Source organism: Lynx canadensis, chromosome B4, assembly GCF_007474595.2.
Source record: "Lynx canadensis isolate LIC74 chromosome B4, mLynCan4.pri.v2, whole genome shotgun sequence".
NCBI lineage: Eukaryota > Metazoa > Chordata > Mammalia > Carnivora > Felidae > Lynx > Lynx canadensis.
Window position 1 is genome coordinate 22,818,723 of NC_044309.1, and position 19,668 is coordinate 22,838,390.

Consider the following 19,668-nt stretch of genomic DNA (forward strand, 5'->3'; position numbering starts at 1 on the left):
TTGATTTTTCTGTGGGATGTAAGGTAAAGGTTCATGTTTGTCCATATGGATATCTACTTGTTCCAGCACCACCTGAATAACCTCACTGAATTCAAATGATCAAATACACACACAAGGGTCTCCCAACTCTCCACTGCTTTCCACTGCTATACAGATCTATCATTATGCCAATTCTATACTGTCTCTATTTTTGTAGCTTTCAACATTATAAAACAGTATTATAAATAAGTAATATAAAACTACTCTTTTTCAAAACAGTTTTGGCTACTCTGTGTCCTTGGCATTTTCAAATAAATTTTAGAATTAACTTGTTTATTTATTAAAAAAAAATTTTGTTAAGCCTTGCTAGAACTTTAACTGGGATTGAACTGGTTTTATATAGCAATTTGTAGCTAAGTCATATCTTAATATTGAGTCTTCCAATCCATAACATAGGGTATCTCTCCATATTTAGGTTGTCTTTAAGATATTAAAATAAGGCTATGTTTTTATTTCATTTTCCAATTGTTCAATGTATAGAAATACACTCATTTCTGCACAGTAGCATTGTATCCTTGTGTCTTGTGACCTTGCAAAATTTACTTACTAGTTCTAGAAAGTATTTTTGGTAGATTCCTTACAAAGTTCTATGTGCACAATCATGTTGTCTGCAAATAAAGAGTTTTACTTCTTCCTTCCCTTTTTCCTTCCTTCATTTCCTTTTCATGATTTGTTACACTAAGTAGGGACTCCAGTACGTTGCTGAATAGATGTACTGAGGGCAGACATCCTCACCCTGTTCCTAACCTTGCTAGCAAAGTATTCAAGATTTCTCCACGTATGATAGCTGGAGCTTTTTTCATAAAACTCCCTTATCAAATTGGGTAAATTTCCTTATATTCCAGTTTTCTGAGAGATTTTATGAGGAATGAGTGTTAAATTTTGTCAAATGCTTTTTCTGCATCTACTGAGATGATGACCATATGAGTTTTCTCCTTAATTGTATTATGTTAAATTGTTAAATTTGTTCATTATTAATATGTTAAAATGACAAGCTTTCATTTCTGGGATAACTCCCACTTTATCATGACATTATTATCCTTTGCATATACTGACAGATTTGACTTGCTAACATTTCGTTAAGAATTCTATCTACAGCCATAATGGTTCTTGGTCTGAACGTTCCTTATAACGTTCTTGTCTAGTTATTACCAGGCTGATGCTGGGTCTCATAAAAAGGAGAGGGTGAGTGTTCTTCCACCTCATATTTTGAGTTTGTATAGTATTGGTAGGATTTCTTTCTTAAACACGTGATAGACTCTATCCATGCAGCCATCAGGATCTGCAGTCTTCTTTGTGGGGAGGTTTTTCATTACAAATTCTATTTCTTTAACATTTATGACACTAGTTAGATTTTTTTTTATTTCTCCTGTGCCAGTTTTGGTAATTTGTATCTCCTGTGCCAGTTTTGTGTAATTTGTAGCCATATGTTTTTGGTATCCTTATGCATCCTGAAGACATACGAAAAGGTGTGATACTATGATTTATAATAAGAAATACATATTTGGTCTTCATCCCCATTCCTGGCACAGAGTTCCTAAAACCCTTGGAATTTCCTAAGTGGGGAAAGCAACAATGGTGTCTTTTGTTGTGTTAATGAGGTGACTTTTGGACTGCACCTAAGAATAGGGGCTGGTTGCCAAGAGAACCAACCCTGTGATTAGACTTGGAAGTTTCAGTCCCAACCCTCTGACCTCAGGGAAAGAGAGAGGGCTGGAGTTCGAATCATTCCCCAATGGCGAATCATTGAATCAATTATGCATATGTAATGGAGCCTCACTATAAACCCAAAAGGATGGGGTTCAAAAGCTTCCAGGTTGGTGAGCATGTGAGGATTTGGGGAAAGTGGTGCACCTAGAGAGGACATGGAAGCTCTATACCCACACCCTTGCCCCACACCTTGCCCTAGGCATCTCCCCCATCTGCCTGTGCCTGAATTGTATTCTTTTAAAATAAACCAGTGATCTAGTCAGTAATATGGTTTTCTGAGTTCTGTGAGTCACTCTACCAAACTAATCGAACCCAAGGAGGGGGCTGTAGGAACCTCAGATCTACAGCCAACTACAGCTGGTGGGTCAGGCAACAACCTGGCAGCTGAAGGGAGGGGGCTGCCTTCCAGGAATGAGCCCTTAATCTGTGAGATCTGATGATCTGATGCTAGGAGGTTATCTCCAGGTACACAGTGTCAGAACTGAGTAGAACTGTAGGACACCTAGTTGGTGTTGGAGAATTGCCTGGGGTGGGAACCCACACCCCCCACAAACACAAACAAGTCTGAACAGGTACCAGAATTCTTACACAGAATTTGCCCATTTCATCTAAACTGTCAAATTCACAGACATAAAGTTGTCCATAATATCCCCTTTTCATCGTTTTAAATGTCTGCAGGCTCTAAATGATGTCCCCTCTTTTATTCCTGATATCAGTATCTTCTGTTTTCCCTCTTAATCACACAAACTGATTTCTAAAGTTTGAAATCCTTTCCAGAGACTGACATAAAGTTGCTATCTGGTCCGCTGTCAATTCAAAGCCAACTAGAAAAGACATACTGTCAAAAACCTGCTAAACATTTCACCATAGCTTGGCAAAATCCAGTAGTATTCACTCTCTAAGCCATATGTTTTTGGTATCCTTATGCATCCTGAAGACATACGAAAATTCCAGAGCCTTAAGTATCGGCCTTTTTTCCTAGAGATCCCGCTTGATCCAAACATAGTGTTTCAGCAACTAGTTCAAGGTAAGAGTTAGATAAAAGATTATGATGATCAAATTAAAGGCAGCCGAGAGTGGTGACAGAAACTAAGGATTAAACAGGGAAAAACGATTCCTCTTCCAAGTTCCTCTAAACTGAAGAGAATTTGCATTATCTCTTATCTAGAGCAGATGCAGTTCTAGTAACCATAAACTATGAATATGAAATGAGGTTTTGTCAATATCTTCAGCGAGGGATTCTATTTGATTCATACCACCCCGAGGGAGATTCCAATGACACCTAGTCTCTCCCACTAAGTCTATAGTGTATAGTGTAACCCTTGTCAAAGGGTACAAGGTTTCAGTTATGCAAGGTTCTGGAATTCTACTATACAGCACAGTGCTTATAATTAACAATACTGCACTGGACACTTAAAATTTGCTAAGAGGATGGATTTTTTTTTTCTTTTTTGAGAGAGAGAGAGAGAGAAACCAGGGGAAGGGCAGAGAGAGGGGGAGACACAGAATCCAAAGCAGCCTCCAGGCTCTGAGCTGTCAGCACAGAGCCCGATGCTGGGCTCAAACTCACAAACTATGAGATCAATGACCTGAGCTGAAGTTGGACACTTAACCCAGGCGCCCCAGTAGATCTTAATTTAACGGGTTTTACCACAAAAATAACAATAATAATAACAGTACAAATAGCAGTAGCAATAATACAGAGGCAAGAGGAAACTTTGGGAGGTGATGATTATGTTTATAGCCTTGAGGGAATGATTTCATGGTATATACTTATCCCCAAACTCACTGAGCTGTACACATTAAATATGTACAGCTTTTTACATATCAATCATACTTCAATAAAGGGATTAAAAACACCAAGGCATTGAGGTACCTAGGTGGCTCAGTTGGTTAAGTGTCCAACTTGATTTCAGCTCAGGTCATGACCTCATGGTTTGTGGGTTTGAGCCCAGCATCGAACTCCATGCCAGCAGTGCAGAGCCTGCTTGGGATTCCCTACCTCCTGCTCTCTCTGCCCCTTCCCTGCTTGTGCTCTCTCTCTCTCAAAATATAAATAAATAAACTTAAAAAAAATTTTAAAGGCCAAGGTATCTAAAATATTCAGAACCCTAAAATATGTGGGCATCTAACAACTACTGTAACAGCAGGACCTTTGAAGAAGCAAGCCATGGACCTCTGTTTAAACAGCTTTGCATCAAAGGCAACTAGTGAAGTTTGGATTTCCTATTAACTCTCAGAAACAGTCTTTACCTAGGAAAAGAAAGCAAAGGAAGTCCATTCACCACTGCTATTCCTTCTTCTATTGATGTATTCATACCTGCTTTTTAGTATTTCTTGGCAAACAGAGATTCAACCATGGGGTCTAAGATAAACATCACTTCCTAGAAGAAAAGAAATACATCGCATATTTGCCATGACATTCAAGGACATCAGTTTTCTCAAAGGCTTCTCTTAATCCTGTGAATTCAAATCATTCTCTTTTGAGATGCCTATCAACCTCCGTTATGCCTTCTCCATTTCTCTACTGGTCTCACTCTGTCAGATCCTCCCCCGGTCGGTCGGTGGCTTTGCTCCTTCTCCAACATTACTTTCAGTGACTTCAAGAAATCCTGCTTCTTTTGCAGAATTAGCAACTGGACTCTATAATTAGCTTACATTGTATTTGCATTGTGATAACACAATGTGGATAACTAGTGCATCTCACAGTCCATGAGATTGAAAGACAAAATGGATTCAATGGACAGACAGAACAGGGGCTAGTGTTAAAAGAGGAAGGGTATGTAGAGGGAATTATTCTGTTAATAATTATTACTTACGTTAGAATGCTTTCTGAAACCCTTCAGGATGTATACTCAGATAAAGAGTACCATATATATACATGAATGATATATATGAAAGAACACATATATAGAGATAATGTGTATATATGTGTTTTCTGCCGTTGTAACTTTTCCTAGTGTTGACACAAAGTTAATATGAACAAATGATTATAAGATGCACAAAAGAAATTATTCTACCAGTTACTTGCTCAAATATACCCTTCTGTCAATGACATGAAACAAATTACTTTTCTAATACAGCTAAAAGGTAACAATAGCTTCAATATGACCAGAGTCAGAATTCTATCAGTTTTAAAATGGTAACTTCTGATTAAAATATAACATACAAAAAAAGTGGGACTATCTCACTGTTGAATTTTAAAGTGCTCTTTTGACTTAAAGTTTATTTGATATGAAACGAATATTACTTTGGTATACCAATGACCTGTAGAAATATATACGATTACAAATAGAAGAAAAAAATTGTAATGGTAATCCCGAAGTGTTCGCTGGCTTAGTCATTTAAATTCTGTCTCCATATTTCTGCCTGTTTTCTTTATACTGATTTCAATTTGGTCAGAAAAATTCCAAAATCAGGGTACCATAAGAATTCATTCAGACTTTGGAAGGAGCTATGAATGTCATTTAGGCCTGTTGTTCTCAAACTTGGAAGGTCACCAGGGAATCTTTTTTAAAGTTAAGGCTTTTCAGTCTCACTTCCAGGGATTCTAATTCAATAGCTTAATGGTGGGAACAAAAATCTGTAGTTTTATAAGTTATGCAAGTGATTATAACGATCACCCAAATTGGTCTGACTTAAATTCCTACCAAAGCAGGAATTCTGTCTGTTATTCCCCAAGTGAAGGTCATTCTATTTGCAAAGAACACATTCAATTTCAGTTACCTTCTATTAAAAAAAAAAAATTCTTCTGAATACTGAGCTCAATCAATTGGCTCATCTATCTATCCACTGACCTTAGTTCTGCCCTTCACAGCATACAAAATAAATCTTATCTCTTTTCCATATTACAATCCTTGAAAATAACTTGGTACAGTGCTTTGTAATTTTCTTTTCCTGCACTTACAAAATTGGTAAGATCCACGTATGTGTGTGTGTCTAAGTATATGTCTGTCTGTCTGTCTGTCTATCTATCTATCTATCTAGAGAGACACACACACATCCATCTACAGAGACACATAAACACAGAAGGGGTGCCAACCCACAACACTTCAAAATCTGTGTGTAACTTTCGACTCCCCAGAACTCAGCCACTAATAGCCTCCTATTGACTGGAAGCCTTACTGATGACAGAAACAGTCAGCTAACACATATTTTGTATATGATATGTATTATATACTGTATTCTTATAATAAAGTAAGCTAGAGAAAAATGTTATTAACAAAATCATAAGGAAGAGAAAATACATTTACAGCACTGTCTTCTCTTTGTCAAAAAATGTCCACATTTTAGACCCACACAGTTCAAATGTCCATTGTTCAAGGGTCAATTGTATATATCTTCCCTATGGGGAGAGAAGGGTGTCAGTAATATATTATTAAATGGAAAAAAAAATAAATTGAAAACATTTCCTAAAAGCATTAAAATAAAGAAATGATTTCAACTAGGTGCCCAGAGCATTTCTTTCCCCTCACATTCACTCGGTAGGTAACATGTTTCCAGAAGCCAATATGCAGAACCCAGAGGAGTAAGTAGGTCTCCTTGACCAAGCTAACACAAATTCTTTTAAATACTGAATCTTTATTAGCAAAATGCTGGGGATTACAGATGTCTAGATATCTTGAGGTTAAAACAAAAAAATGATGCCTATTAATCCCCAAGATCATAACAGCTAAGACATATCCAGATGAAATGTAATCATCAGTCCAGCTTTCCATCTATCGATATTCAAGGATACTCTCTGCATTGTAAGAAAAAGGAAGAACAAAATGTTCCTAAGAATGTAAGCTCTGTCAAGTTGTATTAAAGATTAAGGCAGTGAACAAGAGTGTAAGTCAAGAGACTGTGTCCTCACTAGGTTGTAAGAAGGAAAAAGAAGTTGCAGGATCAGGAGCAGGTCGCGTATGCAGCACTACTCATAATTGTGCCAGATGTGGATCTAGAACAGAGATACACATACAAGAGGGAAAGGCAATAAAAAAAACCAATTCTGAATCAAAAACACACCCAATATCAAATAGAAGACTCAACAGCAGCTGGTGCGAGTAAGGAAAAGTAAATACGCTCTTTAACTTGCCACCTTTTTGGTAGTAATAGCTAGCTCTGGGCTGCCTAAAAAATTCCCCCAAAACAGATGAATATTCAGAAATATCAAATTTGGGCTCTAGATCTATTCTCTTATTCACAAATCTACACAGCAGGATTTCTTGCATAGTAATAGATAACCGGAAAAAAAGAGGACTTACAAAAAACAATTTCCATCACATTTAGTTTCTTTAACCTACGTACGAGGTGACCAGTTGTCTTTCAGATAATTTTAGAAGTACAAAAGGCCATCTTCCGTATTTTTTTATGAAGTAAACTACTTGCACAATACTCGTTTTTTTAAGAATAAGACAATTTCAACTAAAAAACTATTTTGGTGGAAACAATCCAGAATTAAGCTTTTAAATGGAGATGTCCTCCTCCTCCAGACCAATAGAACTTACAGAAGGCTCATAAGATTTAACATATTTAATTCTTTCTGGTCAATTGAAATTAGATAAATAATAGGACAATCTTTAAGCCCACTAACCTTTCGTTTTACTAATCTAATCACATCAACCAGAAAGAAAAACAAGTGCCTACCATATGGTCTTTCTGTAATAGAAGATAGCTGCATTCAATAACAGCATCTGTGCATCTTCAGCGACACTAGCATTGCTCATACTTAAATCACCATGTTGTTAAATATAATAAGATGACAGGTCCCTTCACAGAGCAAAGAACAAAAGAAACTGAATTATCACTTTCATGCTAGATTATCCGACCTGGTAAAAAGTACAGAAATGAAGAAAGGATCAGAGATTATGTAATCAAGGAATAAGGACTTCATAAAATGTTTAGCTTGGAAGAAACGAATGCTAAGGAACACGAACAGTGTGTGGAGAAATCTTCTTTTGGCCGGGGTACTCATTTGTTGATGGCCTGTATCTAGTTATGTGTCCCACTCAATACAGCCAAATCCGGACTCCTGCGGAAATGTCCCTCCATACTTGCTGTTGGCTACTGCTGCCATTCTTAATTCTGACAGGCTTTACCTTTAATCCCAACCTGCAGCACAAAGCTTTTGACACACAATGATATTCTGACATCTAGACTCAGGTATACAAAGGAACACATGTTTAAATAACAGTGTTAGATTACATGGTACTACAACTAGCCTGGAGTGAATCCTAGGCCTCCACTGGAAAAAAAAACACATGCTTTAAAAAAAAAAAAAAAGAAATTTTTAAGTACTGTTTTGAGTAGTGTGAATCCTTTTCACAAAGTATTTAAGTATTACTTTAAGCAGTGTAGGCTTCCTAGAAACCAAATTTTCGCAAGACTAGTAACGTATTGCTTATTTTTTAAAATCTGTAAATGGTGTCTTCTTATTGCAGTTTTGGAACCAGGCAACAAGAGAAAATACAAAAATAATATCACTCCAAATTCTCATCGTCTAGAACTAACAAGTGCTAACATTTTGTCATAGTCAATGTTGTGAACAATTTTAACTTACAATGAAAAGTCTATGATATGAACAATATTTAATAAAGAGCATTAATACATTGGCCATTCATTTTAAGAAGAAAAAGATCACCAATACAGACATATTATCTTTTTATAGTTTCCCCACCAGCCTGATTCCCCATCCACCAGTCTATTAATTACCATTATCTCACCTCTTAGTGCAAATCATTTCATTCATTTCTGCTGCACACTGTCTGGGTTACTGTTACTTGGATACCAGCTTCCCAAAGGGAAGAAAGATGCAAAGAAAAAAGGCACCAAAAATGTGAACAGCAGTTGGTCCTAACGGAAACGGAGGTCTCAGAGACAAAACACCCTACACACTTCTGTCTCATCTAAATTAAGCATTCACATGTTATGTACCTATAGATAAACTCAATAACACTTTGGAATTTTTCTTAAGTCTTGATTCACTCGTTCATTCGCTCATTGGGAAAAAAAAAAAATGTCTGTGGGCCTATAATGTGCAAGGCATCGTTCTAGGCACAGAAAATACAACGTGAACGAAACAAACTGCACTGAACACATTCTAGATGTACGATCTGTCCAAATAAATAAGCAAAATCAGATGGATAAGCTATGTCAGAGGGAGATGAAGCGATAGGGGAGCAAAATACAACAAGGAAGGAGGGATGGTCGTGTCATGGAACAGGGGAGAGGCCTTCACTAAACGTAACTAACGGTCAGCAAAGGCGACACTCAGGTGACCTCAAGGCACAACCTGAAGGAGACAAGGAAACGAGCCGTGCGGAGGCCTGAGCGGGGAGAGTGTTCCACGTGGAGGGCACGGCTAGTGGGAAGGCTCTGGGGAATGCCATGCCCAGTGTGTATATACAAGAGTCCAGAAGGGCTAGTACAGAGGGAGGACAGTGAAAGTAGCAGGAGGTGAGATCAGGGAGGTGGGAGGGCGGACTGGGACTATGCATGGAAGAACTTCGGCTTTTAACCCTGAGGGAAATGAGAGGCCCTCAGAGGAATGGGAGCAGAGGAGTGACCCTCTGATGTACAGAGAGACGGTACCATCCGCTCTGGTCTGGTTACCGTGTGGAGAACAGACTCCAAGCTGGCAAGCACTGAAGCTGAGAGACAGTCAACCCAATTTGCAAGGTATGCATGAGGGAGATCAAAGATCACTCCAAGAAGCCTGACCTGGAAGGTGAGAGTGCCAGTGCTTGAGAGGAGGAGAAAACTGGGAAGGTGGGCAGGAGTGGTTTTCGACATGCCTCTTTACTATCTATCCAAGAAGAGACAGAGTGGCCAGGTGAATGCAGGAATCTGAATTCAAACAGGGGTGGAGACACACACACACACACACACACACACACACACTCATAGGTGTATATATGAATTATCAGTATATACTTGATACTTAAAACCAAAGTGCTAACCATCACACCATGGAACCCCACTTGATATTTAAAATCATAAAACAGGGGCACCTGGGTGATTCAACCTGTTAAACGTCTGACTCTTGGTTTCAGCTCAGGTCATGATCTCACGGTTTCACGGTTTGAGTCTGATGCTTGGGATTCTCTCTCCCTCTCTCTATGCCCCTCCCCCACTCGCGCTGTCTCTCTCTCAAAATCAATAAATAAACTTAAAAAAAACCCACTTTTAATAATAAGTAAAACCATAAACTGAGCACAGAGAGAAGAAAAGAGGGCCAAACTGAGCCCTGCTGTATATGAAGATTTAGCAGGCCAGAAAGTTGAGGAAACTTCAGGGACTGAGAAGGAGGGATCAGTGAGGCAGGAAGATCATCAAGACAGTACAATACACTGGAATCTAAGTGAACTCTGAATAAAAATTAAAGCCTTTCCTATGTATTCATTCATTAATTCCACAATATTTATTAAGCACCTACTATAAGCCAGACACAGTAGAAACAAACATGGCATCTGCTCCTATGGGGGTTGCAGTCCAGGGGGGAATAGAGATAAACAAACACGTAAGGACTATTCCTGAGAAAGTACAGGGTGTTTGGGGGATATCGCACTGGGGGCCACTAATCCAGCCTGGGAGGATCAGGAAAGGCTTTCCTGATGAAGTGAAATTGAAGAAAAGACCAGAATGATGAGTCAAAATCAGGCATGGAGGGGTGGCAGGTGGAGGAGGGGGAGCTGGAGGGAAGGGTGAAAGAAAACAGCATTTGTGAGGACCCAGAGCGGAGAGACTTGTGTTGCCCCAGCGGACCTGACAGCAGTTCAGTACTGAAGTGTCGGAAGAGGTGACATATGACAGGAGAAGGGCAGGACAGGTGCCTTTCTTCCAAAGGCAGTGGGAAGCCTGAAAACTGTTTTCTACAGGGGAACGTTGAGGAGGAGCACTCTGACGACTGCACGGGCAGAGCGTTGGCTGGTGACAAGGCTGGGCAACCGGGAGAGGAGTCCGGAAGTGAGAAGCCACTGACCTGAACTCGGGTAGTGGCGGTGGGATTTGGAATGCAGACTCCACAGGACTTTGGATAGGAGCAATGAGGAGAGAGAAGGGTCAGGGTGCTAACCTGGTCTTTGATGGGGACAGATAAGGAGGTGGCGTTGCTACTCACAGAAAGAAGGAACTCAGCAAGAGGAGTCGAATTTGTTAAATTTGAAATGCCTTTGGGCATTTTTTTGGATTAAAAAAAAAACTGTTTGGTAAAGAGGCAAAAGGTTCCATAGGTCTGAAGATCAACTATGAAACCTGGGATTGAGCTGTAAGTTTAGAATCACCAGCATGCAGAATAAAGCCATGGGAGAGTGTAAAATGAAACCCAGGGAGAAAAGAGAGGAGTAGAGGAATGGCAAGAGCCTGGCTCTAGGTAAAGCCAACATGAAAGGGGCAGCAGAGGAAGAAGAAGCAGAGGGAGGAAGGGACAGAGACAGAGAACAGGAGAGCACCTGAGAAGGAACGAGGGGGTCTGGGATCGAAGCAAAGTACACAGGTATTCCAGAAAGAACAGCAAAAGGATGAACTCTCTTGAGTTCATACACAGGAAAATGCCTTCCTGTATCATTTACACCATTCCAAAATCAACCAACCATTGTCTTTCATCAGCTATGGTACACTGTAGTCACAGGATAATCTCAGGCTGGATGAAGAAGCACACCATAAAATGAAAGAAATTAATTAGCATTAGTAAATAAGTCTGTCTTGACAACACGCAGTGAAAAGTGCTAAAAATTCTATCACTGGGCAACACGAGGGCCTACAGACAAAGAGTGAAATAAATATGAGAAATAGGAAAAATAACATGCTCTAAAAAGCTGACGAAAAAGTTTTTGCCTTTGGTTTAAAAAAAAAAAAAAAAAAAAAAAAAAGCAAGTTGGACCCTAAAGGATGAGCTCTATAGGGTATGAAAGGGGTGATCAGATCACCAAATCTAAACTAAGTGATTCTGTAAGCAAAGCTCCTCAAGGCTGGCTGTCAGAACACTTCACAGATGAGGCTGTACACACACACACACACACACACACACACACACACACACACACCAAAGCACACTTAGCCAGCTCAGAGTGCGGGAAACCATATTTTCAGGTATCTAAAGTATTTAATTCTGTATGAAGAGAACTGTGCTATCCTTACCGCACAATCCTTAAATACATTCTACGAAATTGTCACAATTCATTATTTGAAGAGGACTGTTATTTGTTTGGTTTTTAACCTTCCGATATATTCTTGGGGAGTGGTGCTTACATTTATTCATGTATCAACACAATTAGATTCTAATACAGAAGATGAACAAGAAGTTTCTGAATGTTTTCCAACAAAGCAATAGACCTTATCTATAAAAAGTGGAGTTAGCTAATTAGATAAATCCTGAATCAGAGATTTCTATTAATTCACTGCATCGATTTCTTCTGTCCTGCACAGTTAAGTTTCTTGGATGATTAACAGCACCGATATTAAGACATATATGCTCGTCTCTTTTTAGGTTAAAACACATACCAATTTACTATTCAAACACACATTTAGGAACATAGCTATTGGTTTCTAAAATTTTTTAAAGAATGACAGTATTGCTTCAGAATGTAATACTTCTAATAAAATTAAACACAAAAATTAATTGCAGTGTCAAAGACTTAAATTATCTATCAACCCAAAGTATTCCAGTGGCAAGTCTCATTTTATTACTAATAAATACAAGATTTAACATGCTTCAGAAGTATCAAGGAGAGCTAAATACACAACAATGAAACAGGCAATAATTACTCCTTACCCTGAGATTTTAAGATGCTGTCTGATAGCATATAGCTCCTTTATTTCTATTTCGCACAGAATGTAAGCTATTTACCTATTCTTTAAAAACCCAAACAATATTATAGCTTAACACCAAACTCAAGTTCTGTGTATAACCTTTAAATGAGCAAAATACAGGCAATGTAATGTTTTCTTGTTTCCCAAACTAGAAATAATGTGGCCATCCCAGCAGTAACATCCAAATGAAAACAAATTTCACAGTCCTTAAAAAAATACATAACTGTCAGTGTTAATATAAGCCAAGTTTGCAACTGGAAACATTGCTTTCTAGCCAAGGACAAGATGTGTCTATTAGAAATTCTTGGTTTCAGGACAACCCTTAACTGACAAAAAAAAAAAAAAAAATCAAATAACATTAGTTCTTGCAAATATAATGCAAATAGCATGCTAATTAAAGTATTCACAAGACAATGACAAATAAGGCTTTGGGACCACAGCACATATTATTATGTAACTACAATACACATTAAGCAATCACCAAAGTTGTAGGGAGGCCTTCCAAAAGGAGTTATTATGGTTTACCATGATCAGAGGATTGTGGTGTTATACTTAATCACATTTTACCTGCAAGCAGGTGTTTACAGGTGTCAAAAAGTAAAACACTGGTTCTAACTGCAAACCTACAGTTCTAAAAAGTTGTACAGTAATGGCATTCTGTGCCTACCTCCCTGTATTTTCTGCATAAACTTTCTAATCCAATATGAAGTCAGATACATGAAGCAAGTTCTTCTGCATGCTTTAAACACAAAAATTTAACCTGATTCATTTTTACTAAAATGCCAAAACTCACACACTCAGAACTAGAACCTGTGGCCGTAAAGTTAAAATTTAACACTTGCAAAGCACAAATGACAGAATGAGAGCAAAGGCTCTTTGGGGGATGTTACTGTTATCTATCCAATCCGTCAATAAAAATAGAGACGGCTCAAAAGTAAAGTTTAAAATTCAGCACATTTAGCAAGCAAATTACAGAAATCCCCAATAACCAAGTAAACACAATATAGTCATTACAGAACTCCAAACATGAAGAGAAAAAAAGAATACGAGAGGCAACGGGGTACATGGGTGTAATAAATCAATGGATTTTCTGATTTCTGTCCTGCCTGCTCCAAAAAATTTCAGGAAGCCTGGCACAGAATCTTCTGAGCCCTCCCAGAGACGATGGGCTAAAGGCGATGCAAGCCACCTGACCCCCCGGGGCGGCTCACAGAACTTCTGAGCAGTGAAAGGCAGGCATAAATAAAAGGACAGCAAAGGCAGGAGATTTTTCAGGGAGTTGGAGTTACAACTCTATAAATCTTTTTTTTTTTTCCAAGGCTGTGCTTAAACTGTCCATGGGGAAAGACCTGTTTTTCTACCCAGAACAGAGGTCCACACCAACGGTAAGCCAGAATACCCACCAAAGCCAAAGTGAGACTGAGGTCCCGTGGCAACAAGCGTCACCAGCTCCCCTCGCTCCACCTCTTGAGGGCAAATCGTGGCTACGGACACTCGAAAATGCACAAAGGCACCCCGTAAGCAGCCCAACTCCAAAACTGCTGGAGGACGGGGACTGAAGGAAAAGACACCCGTCAAAGCATTCCCAGCCACCTGCAAGGGGAGAATTCCCAAGTCTGAGGTGATGGGGCATGATGGGGCATTTCAAAATGAGGAAACCCTTCTTGCAGAAGAATCGCTGTAAGTTCCTGGAAACAAAAATGGGCAAGGATGCACCGCCCTAGGGTCGAGCGGGGGCGTTCCCACAAACCAGTCCAAAAGGGCCCAAAGCCTGTCAGCTGACCCCCCAGCCAGCAGGACACCCCGCCGCCAGTGGCCCAAGATGCTGCCTCTGCACTTACCTCACACGTGGGGGACGCACAGGCCTTGAGCTTGTCACCATCTCCCTCCGGTAGCCCAGTCCGACGTGTGGCCATCATTTCATTTCAAATGACAAAGAAGGGACCGACCCTTTGGAGTCCACATTGGGGGGAGGAATGCTACCACACACCAAAAAGGGAAGAATTCCACACCAGGCTCCCGGGAGGTGCAGGGCTGGTGAAACAAGTAACGTGCCAGGGAATGAAATGTTTTGATGAAGCCCCTTCAAAACGCCCCGATGATTTATTTCTCCGGACTTCAACTGACTTCACCGTCTTCGTCCATTTCTCAAGACTTGAAAAACAAAGACGATGGGTCTTCTCGGCAGCTAACGAGGCCAACTGCAGACCGCGGTCCCCCTCCTCCTCGGCGTGACTCCCAGACCAGGAGGAATCCGAGTGGGTCTCGAAGGCTGGAACGTCAGCTCCCAGAGAGATCTCTCCTGGAACAGGGAATGGTTACAAGGGCATGAACTTTCTCCAGACGCTGACCTTAGCCTTGCCACATGTCTACACCAAGTTCGCCTTTCCACCACTTGGAAAGATTATTCGGTCCACGCTGATGGACCTCACGCACGAAAGAGGAAATAATCCTCCTAGACAAAATTGTCCTGATTTCCTATAAATCAGGAAAAAGAGAGAGAGAGAGGGAGAGAGGGAAGCCTCAGAAGTGCACGGTGGTTGCGTCAAACACGCCTGGTTGGTGTGCAGCCTTCAAGAAAGAATTTCCCTTTTCTCCAAGTGCATTTTCATCAGTGTGTTTTCTGGGCAGAAGAGAGAGTGTCTACGCTCTCCGGCATCACCCAGACACTTAGGCGTAGCGGAAGTTTTCTCCCCACGAGATGAAAATGGAATACTTTTCAAAACCCCTGCTCGCTCCTCTCCACCACCCCCCAAAAAAATAAAAACAAAAAGCCAGCCTCGGAGGCCGGCAGCGCTGGCTCGGCCGGCGTTTGCAGGCGAGCCGGGGGAGTCTGGGCGCCCGCACCCGGCGCCCCCGCGCCCCGAGGCTGCCCCGGAGGAGGCGGCTGTTTTGCTTGGCCCGAGGCGGGGCTGGGTGGGGAGGTGTGCGCGGCCGCGGGTGGGACTCGGGAGCAGCTCCGTCTCAGGGACATTATTCCGGAGCGACAGAAACGAAGCCGCAGCCCGGGCAACTTTTATTTACTTGCTTCTCCCCAAACTACCATTCGACGCTATCTTTCCCTTTCCCTGGGGCCACCTAGGGAAGAGAAAGGAAAAAAAAAAAAAAAAGAGGAAAAAGAAAACCACCACCCACCTACCACGATTTCCTCCGCCCCTTCCAGAGGCGGGTCGGTGATCTCGATCTCCCGGGAAGGGCGGCCCAAATATGTACTTTTAAAAAGGTGTCGGGAGACCCGGGGGAAAGACAAAAAAACAAACAAGCAAACAAACAAACAAAAACAAAAAAAAAAACAAAAAACGGAGGGCTTACCCTTCCCAGCCCGCCTGGCCCAGCTTGCGCGGCGCGGCTGCGAGCAGGAGCGGGGACGCGGGCCGGGCGCCGGGCCCGGCCGGGACGCGCTAGGCCGCAGGCTCGGTTAATATTCATGAGCGGACGCGAGGCGCCCCTCCTCCACGGCCGGCCGGCCGGACCCCGGCGCCCGCCGCCGGCCTTTGTGCCCTTCCCTCCTTCCTCCGGCCCTCCCTCGCTCCGCACACGCGGGCGCGGCCCCTCCGCCCCCGCCGGGCGCCGGCCGCGGACTCCCTCCGGCCCCGCGCCAGCGCCGGGCGGGGTGGCCTGAGGTGGCGGGAAGGGAGGGAGCCCGCGGCGAGCCGGGCTCTCCACACCCGCCCGCGGGCGCTGCGCCCTGTCGGCTACGGCGGAAAGTAAAACAGACACGCACCGGAGAAAGCGGGGCGAGAGGATCCGCTCGGGGCTGGCCGGCCCCAGGCAGCGCGCCCCGCACGCCCGGAGCGAGCCGGACGGCGCGGGAAGACGATCCGGCGCTGCCCGCCCGCCGCCGCGCTCCGAGGCCGCCGCCCCCGGCCGGCCGTTCCCAGGCACCGCCGCGACCTGCCCCGGCCGGCCCCGGGCTCTCGGCCGCCGCGGGAGGGCGTGGGGCGGGGCGGCGGCCGCCGGACTCTCCCCTCGCCTCGCCGGGCCGGGCCGGGGCCGCGCTCGGGCGCCCGCGATCGCCAAGTGACAGAAGTGCCTCGCTCCGCTGCCGCGCCGAGCTGTTTCCCGGGGGCGGATTTCTCGCTTCTTCCTCCCTGGATCCACCTCCTCCCACTCCACCTCCTTCCCCTCCCCTCCCCAGGGGAGGCTCTGAGGCTGAATATTTTCTGTCTTGAATAATACGGTCCCGGGAACCGACGCTGGAGAAGGGGGATTAGCCGGGGTAGGGGGTACTCACTCCAACCCCCTCCCAAGGCGTCTCCGACCTGCAAGCCCTCACTGCCCCCCCCCCCCCCCCCGCTCGCCAACACCCCTCCCAGAAACCAGGCTCCTACAAAACCTTCCCTGCCTTCTCCTGTCTCCCGAGGGCAGAGCGGGAGCGGCCAGGAGCCGAGGTTTCTACTGGGGAAGACTCGGTGCTTGGCGTCAGGGGCGTCAGGGACAATTCAAGACTGGATTCGCGAGTGTAAGGGGTCACAGGTCCCACCCAGACTGCGAGGAACACATCTTGGCGAATCTTTGCCCCCCCCCTTTTTTTTTTTTTTTTTTTTTGCTGCGGGAGGGGAAAGAACCAGAGATGCGACGTGTGACTTCAAGATAATACGGGAGTGTCCTTTTCACGCCCAACAGCAAAATTGCTTCTCTTGTTGGGGGAAGGGGGTCGCAGCGAGGCGTGGTTCATTCAATTATTTTTCCTTCTTAAATCTGCAGACAGCTGAATGAAGCCGGCGCGGCTAGCGGAACTGAGGAAAAGGTGGCTGCGCCGCTCCACTCTACAGGTCAGAGCCGCTCCGGGGACCGAGCGCCACCGCCGCCCCTCCCCACCCAATTCCGGGGCCTGCCTCAGACCGCAGGCGGCTGGCTCCGCCCCGCCGCGCCTCACAACATCTCCCGCTGCAAATGGCCCAATCGGGAGACGCGAGGAGAAAACAAGAGCCAATCAGGCGCTGCTGACTCAGGCTTCCCTCCACCCTTGGCCCCTCCCCCGGTAGGAAAAGCCACCGCCCCTCTGTCTCCCCTTCCCACCCCTTCACCCCCCGGGAGGTGGCTCACCGGCTCCAGTCCCCGTCCGGCTGGAGTGGGGTAGCCCGCTGAGGTGGCGGCGTTTGTCACCTTGTCACCCTCATCCTCGCCCCCTCCCAGACACACCCCTTCTCCCTTTCCCAGTCCTCCTGCTGGTGCTGTTGAGGGTCATTTGTATCCTCACACCGGCAGGGGACCACCAGCTATTGTGTCTGATCAGCTGCCACCACCATCCTGAGGGAAAAGAACAAAACCAAGAAGCTATGTGATCTGCTTACCTTTTCCTTCTTTCTTAACCACTCTATCCCCTGAGATTTTAAGACGCCTCCCCATCCCCTGCTCCCTGCCCGCCGCCAGGGGTCCTGTTTCTTGATTTGGGCGGGATGGGAGGTGGGGGGGACACCACTCCCTGGAGCCTGAATACCTGTGCCTTAGTTTTCAATATTCCTCAGAGTGGACGGTGACAAACATTTAGAATATACAACTAAATCCTCGGCCTCAATTAGAGGAAAGACTTTGACTGGATCATCTTTATATGGCCATGAAATTTGCATGTTCGTGACAGCCCCTGACAAAACTAGTCAGCCAATAACAAAGAAAGGAAAAAAAAAAAAAAGAATAAAATAGAGGGGATGCCTGCCAGTCATTTGGTAATTTACTGAATAGCCCACTGGGCTATAGCAGTATCCAGTTCTAGATACTGTTGAGTAAATTAACAAGAAGTGAATAGAAATGCAGGGTTCAAGTAGCGTACCTCTAGTGGGCTTATAGAATATGTCCAGAAAGGGAAAACAATTTCAAGCACAAAACAGCTCTTTACAAATGCAAATGTGCATGCATGGAGTACTTCACCGCTGAGGACATCTAGGGTTAAGGTTTTTGCAATGGAAATTTTCATAAATGTTGATTTTGAAAAAGATTTTCAGTTTGGTAAAGGAGAGTAAATATTGGCCATGGAAGGAGACATGAAAAGGAGGTTAACCCATTTTAGGAGGTGTGGAAAAATAACATAACCTAGAAAGACATTTCTATAAGAGGTAAATGGAAGCATCCAGATCACAGTCTCGCTCCATCATTTACCTTGTGACTTAAGGCAGATTATTATTTATGTGTCCGAGTACTAGAGCTATCAAGTAATAAGAGTGCTTGCCATCTATAAAGCACTGCCTCTGTGCTGGGTATTCCTTCAAGAGCTTTGCACACAACGTAAGGAGATAGCTGTGTGACAGAGCCAGGATTAAGCCCAGGAGATGGGCTCCAGAGTCCGTGCTTTTCTCCACAACACTATACTCCAACACGATACTCCAACATGGTTTTTCATAATCATAACAACAATATTAACTAACACTTATTTAGCTTATTATGCGCTAATTAGTGTGCTTTGTGGGTAACTAATTTAATCTCACCTCTGGGTTAGGCATGATTATGATGTTCCGTATTGGGGAATGTTTTTAAGAGCCATTATGATAAGTTACTGTTATATGTATCTTATTTCTGTTAGGATAGGAATGATCATGATGTTCTAAAAATTTGGGAATGTTTTTGAGAACCATTGTGATAAATTGCTATCATATGTATCTGTGCGTTAGGCTATCTGGATGGACAGGGACAGTAGCACAGAACTAAGAGTTGGGAAACCTGGGTCCTAGTCCTTTCCTGGGACCTCCGAGTAGGACATCACCTTTCCTAGCTAGCTGGGCTGTTGAGAGTGTCGAATGACATAATACGTGTGAAGGGACTTTCAAAATGTAAAAACATTATTCTGATTACATTATTTGTCTTATTATAAAGCAGGTGTTTATCCTGTCTCCCCAACTGGGAACCCTACTCTTTATAACATTTTGTTGTAATGTATTAGGAACATTTTAACCCGGTTAAAAATTAGGCCAATTCCTTTCTTGAAGGCATGAGCAATAATAGTATTTTATTAACTGTCTGAGCTCTCATTTAGATGCATTCTAAGCAGACCACTGTGGACACTCTCTGGGCGTCTATAAAGTGGCAGCCATCAGCCAGGCATTCGCCATGCCAAAGGTGTAACTGGTGGAGAATGTAACTGGTGGAGAATGTAAACCCTTGGAGTTCCCTTCAGCTGCCCATCTTGGGCAT

General features: G+C 43.4%; 1 protein-coding gene across 1 annotated transcript in view; it reads right to left on the reverse strand.

Annotated features, from left to right (window-relative positions):
- ARHGAP21 (Rho GTPase activating protein 21) overlaps positions 1 to 15,268 on the reverse strand; it is a 136,286-nt gene extending 121,018 nt beyond the window's left edge. Inside the window, 1 exon segment of the mRNA XM_030321174.1 lies at positions 14,382 to 15,268. Coding sequence (XP_030177034.1) covers positions 14,382 to 14,459 — 78 coding nt within the window. The 5' untranslated portion in view covers positions 14,460 to 15,268.
- Between the last annotated feature and the right edge of the window lie 4,400 nt (positions 15,269 to 19,668).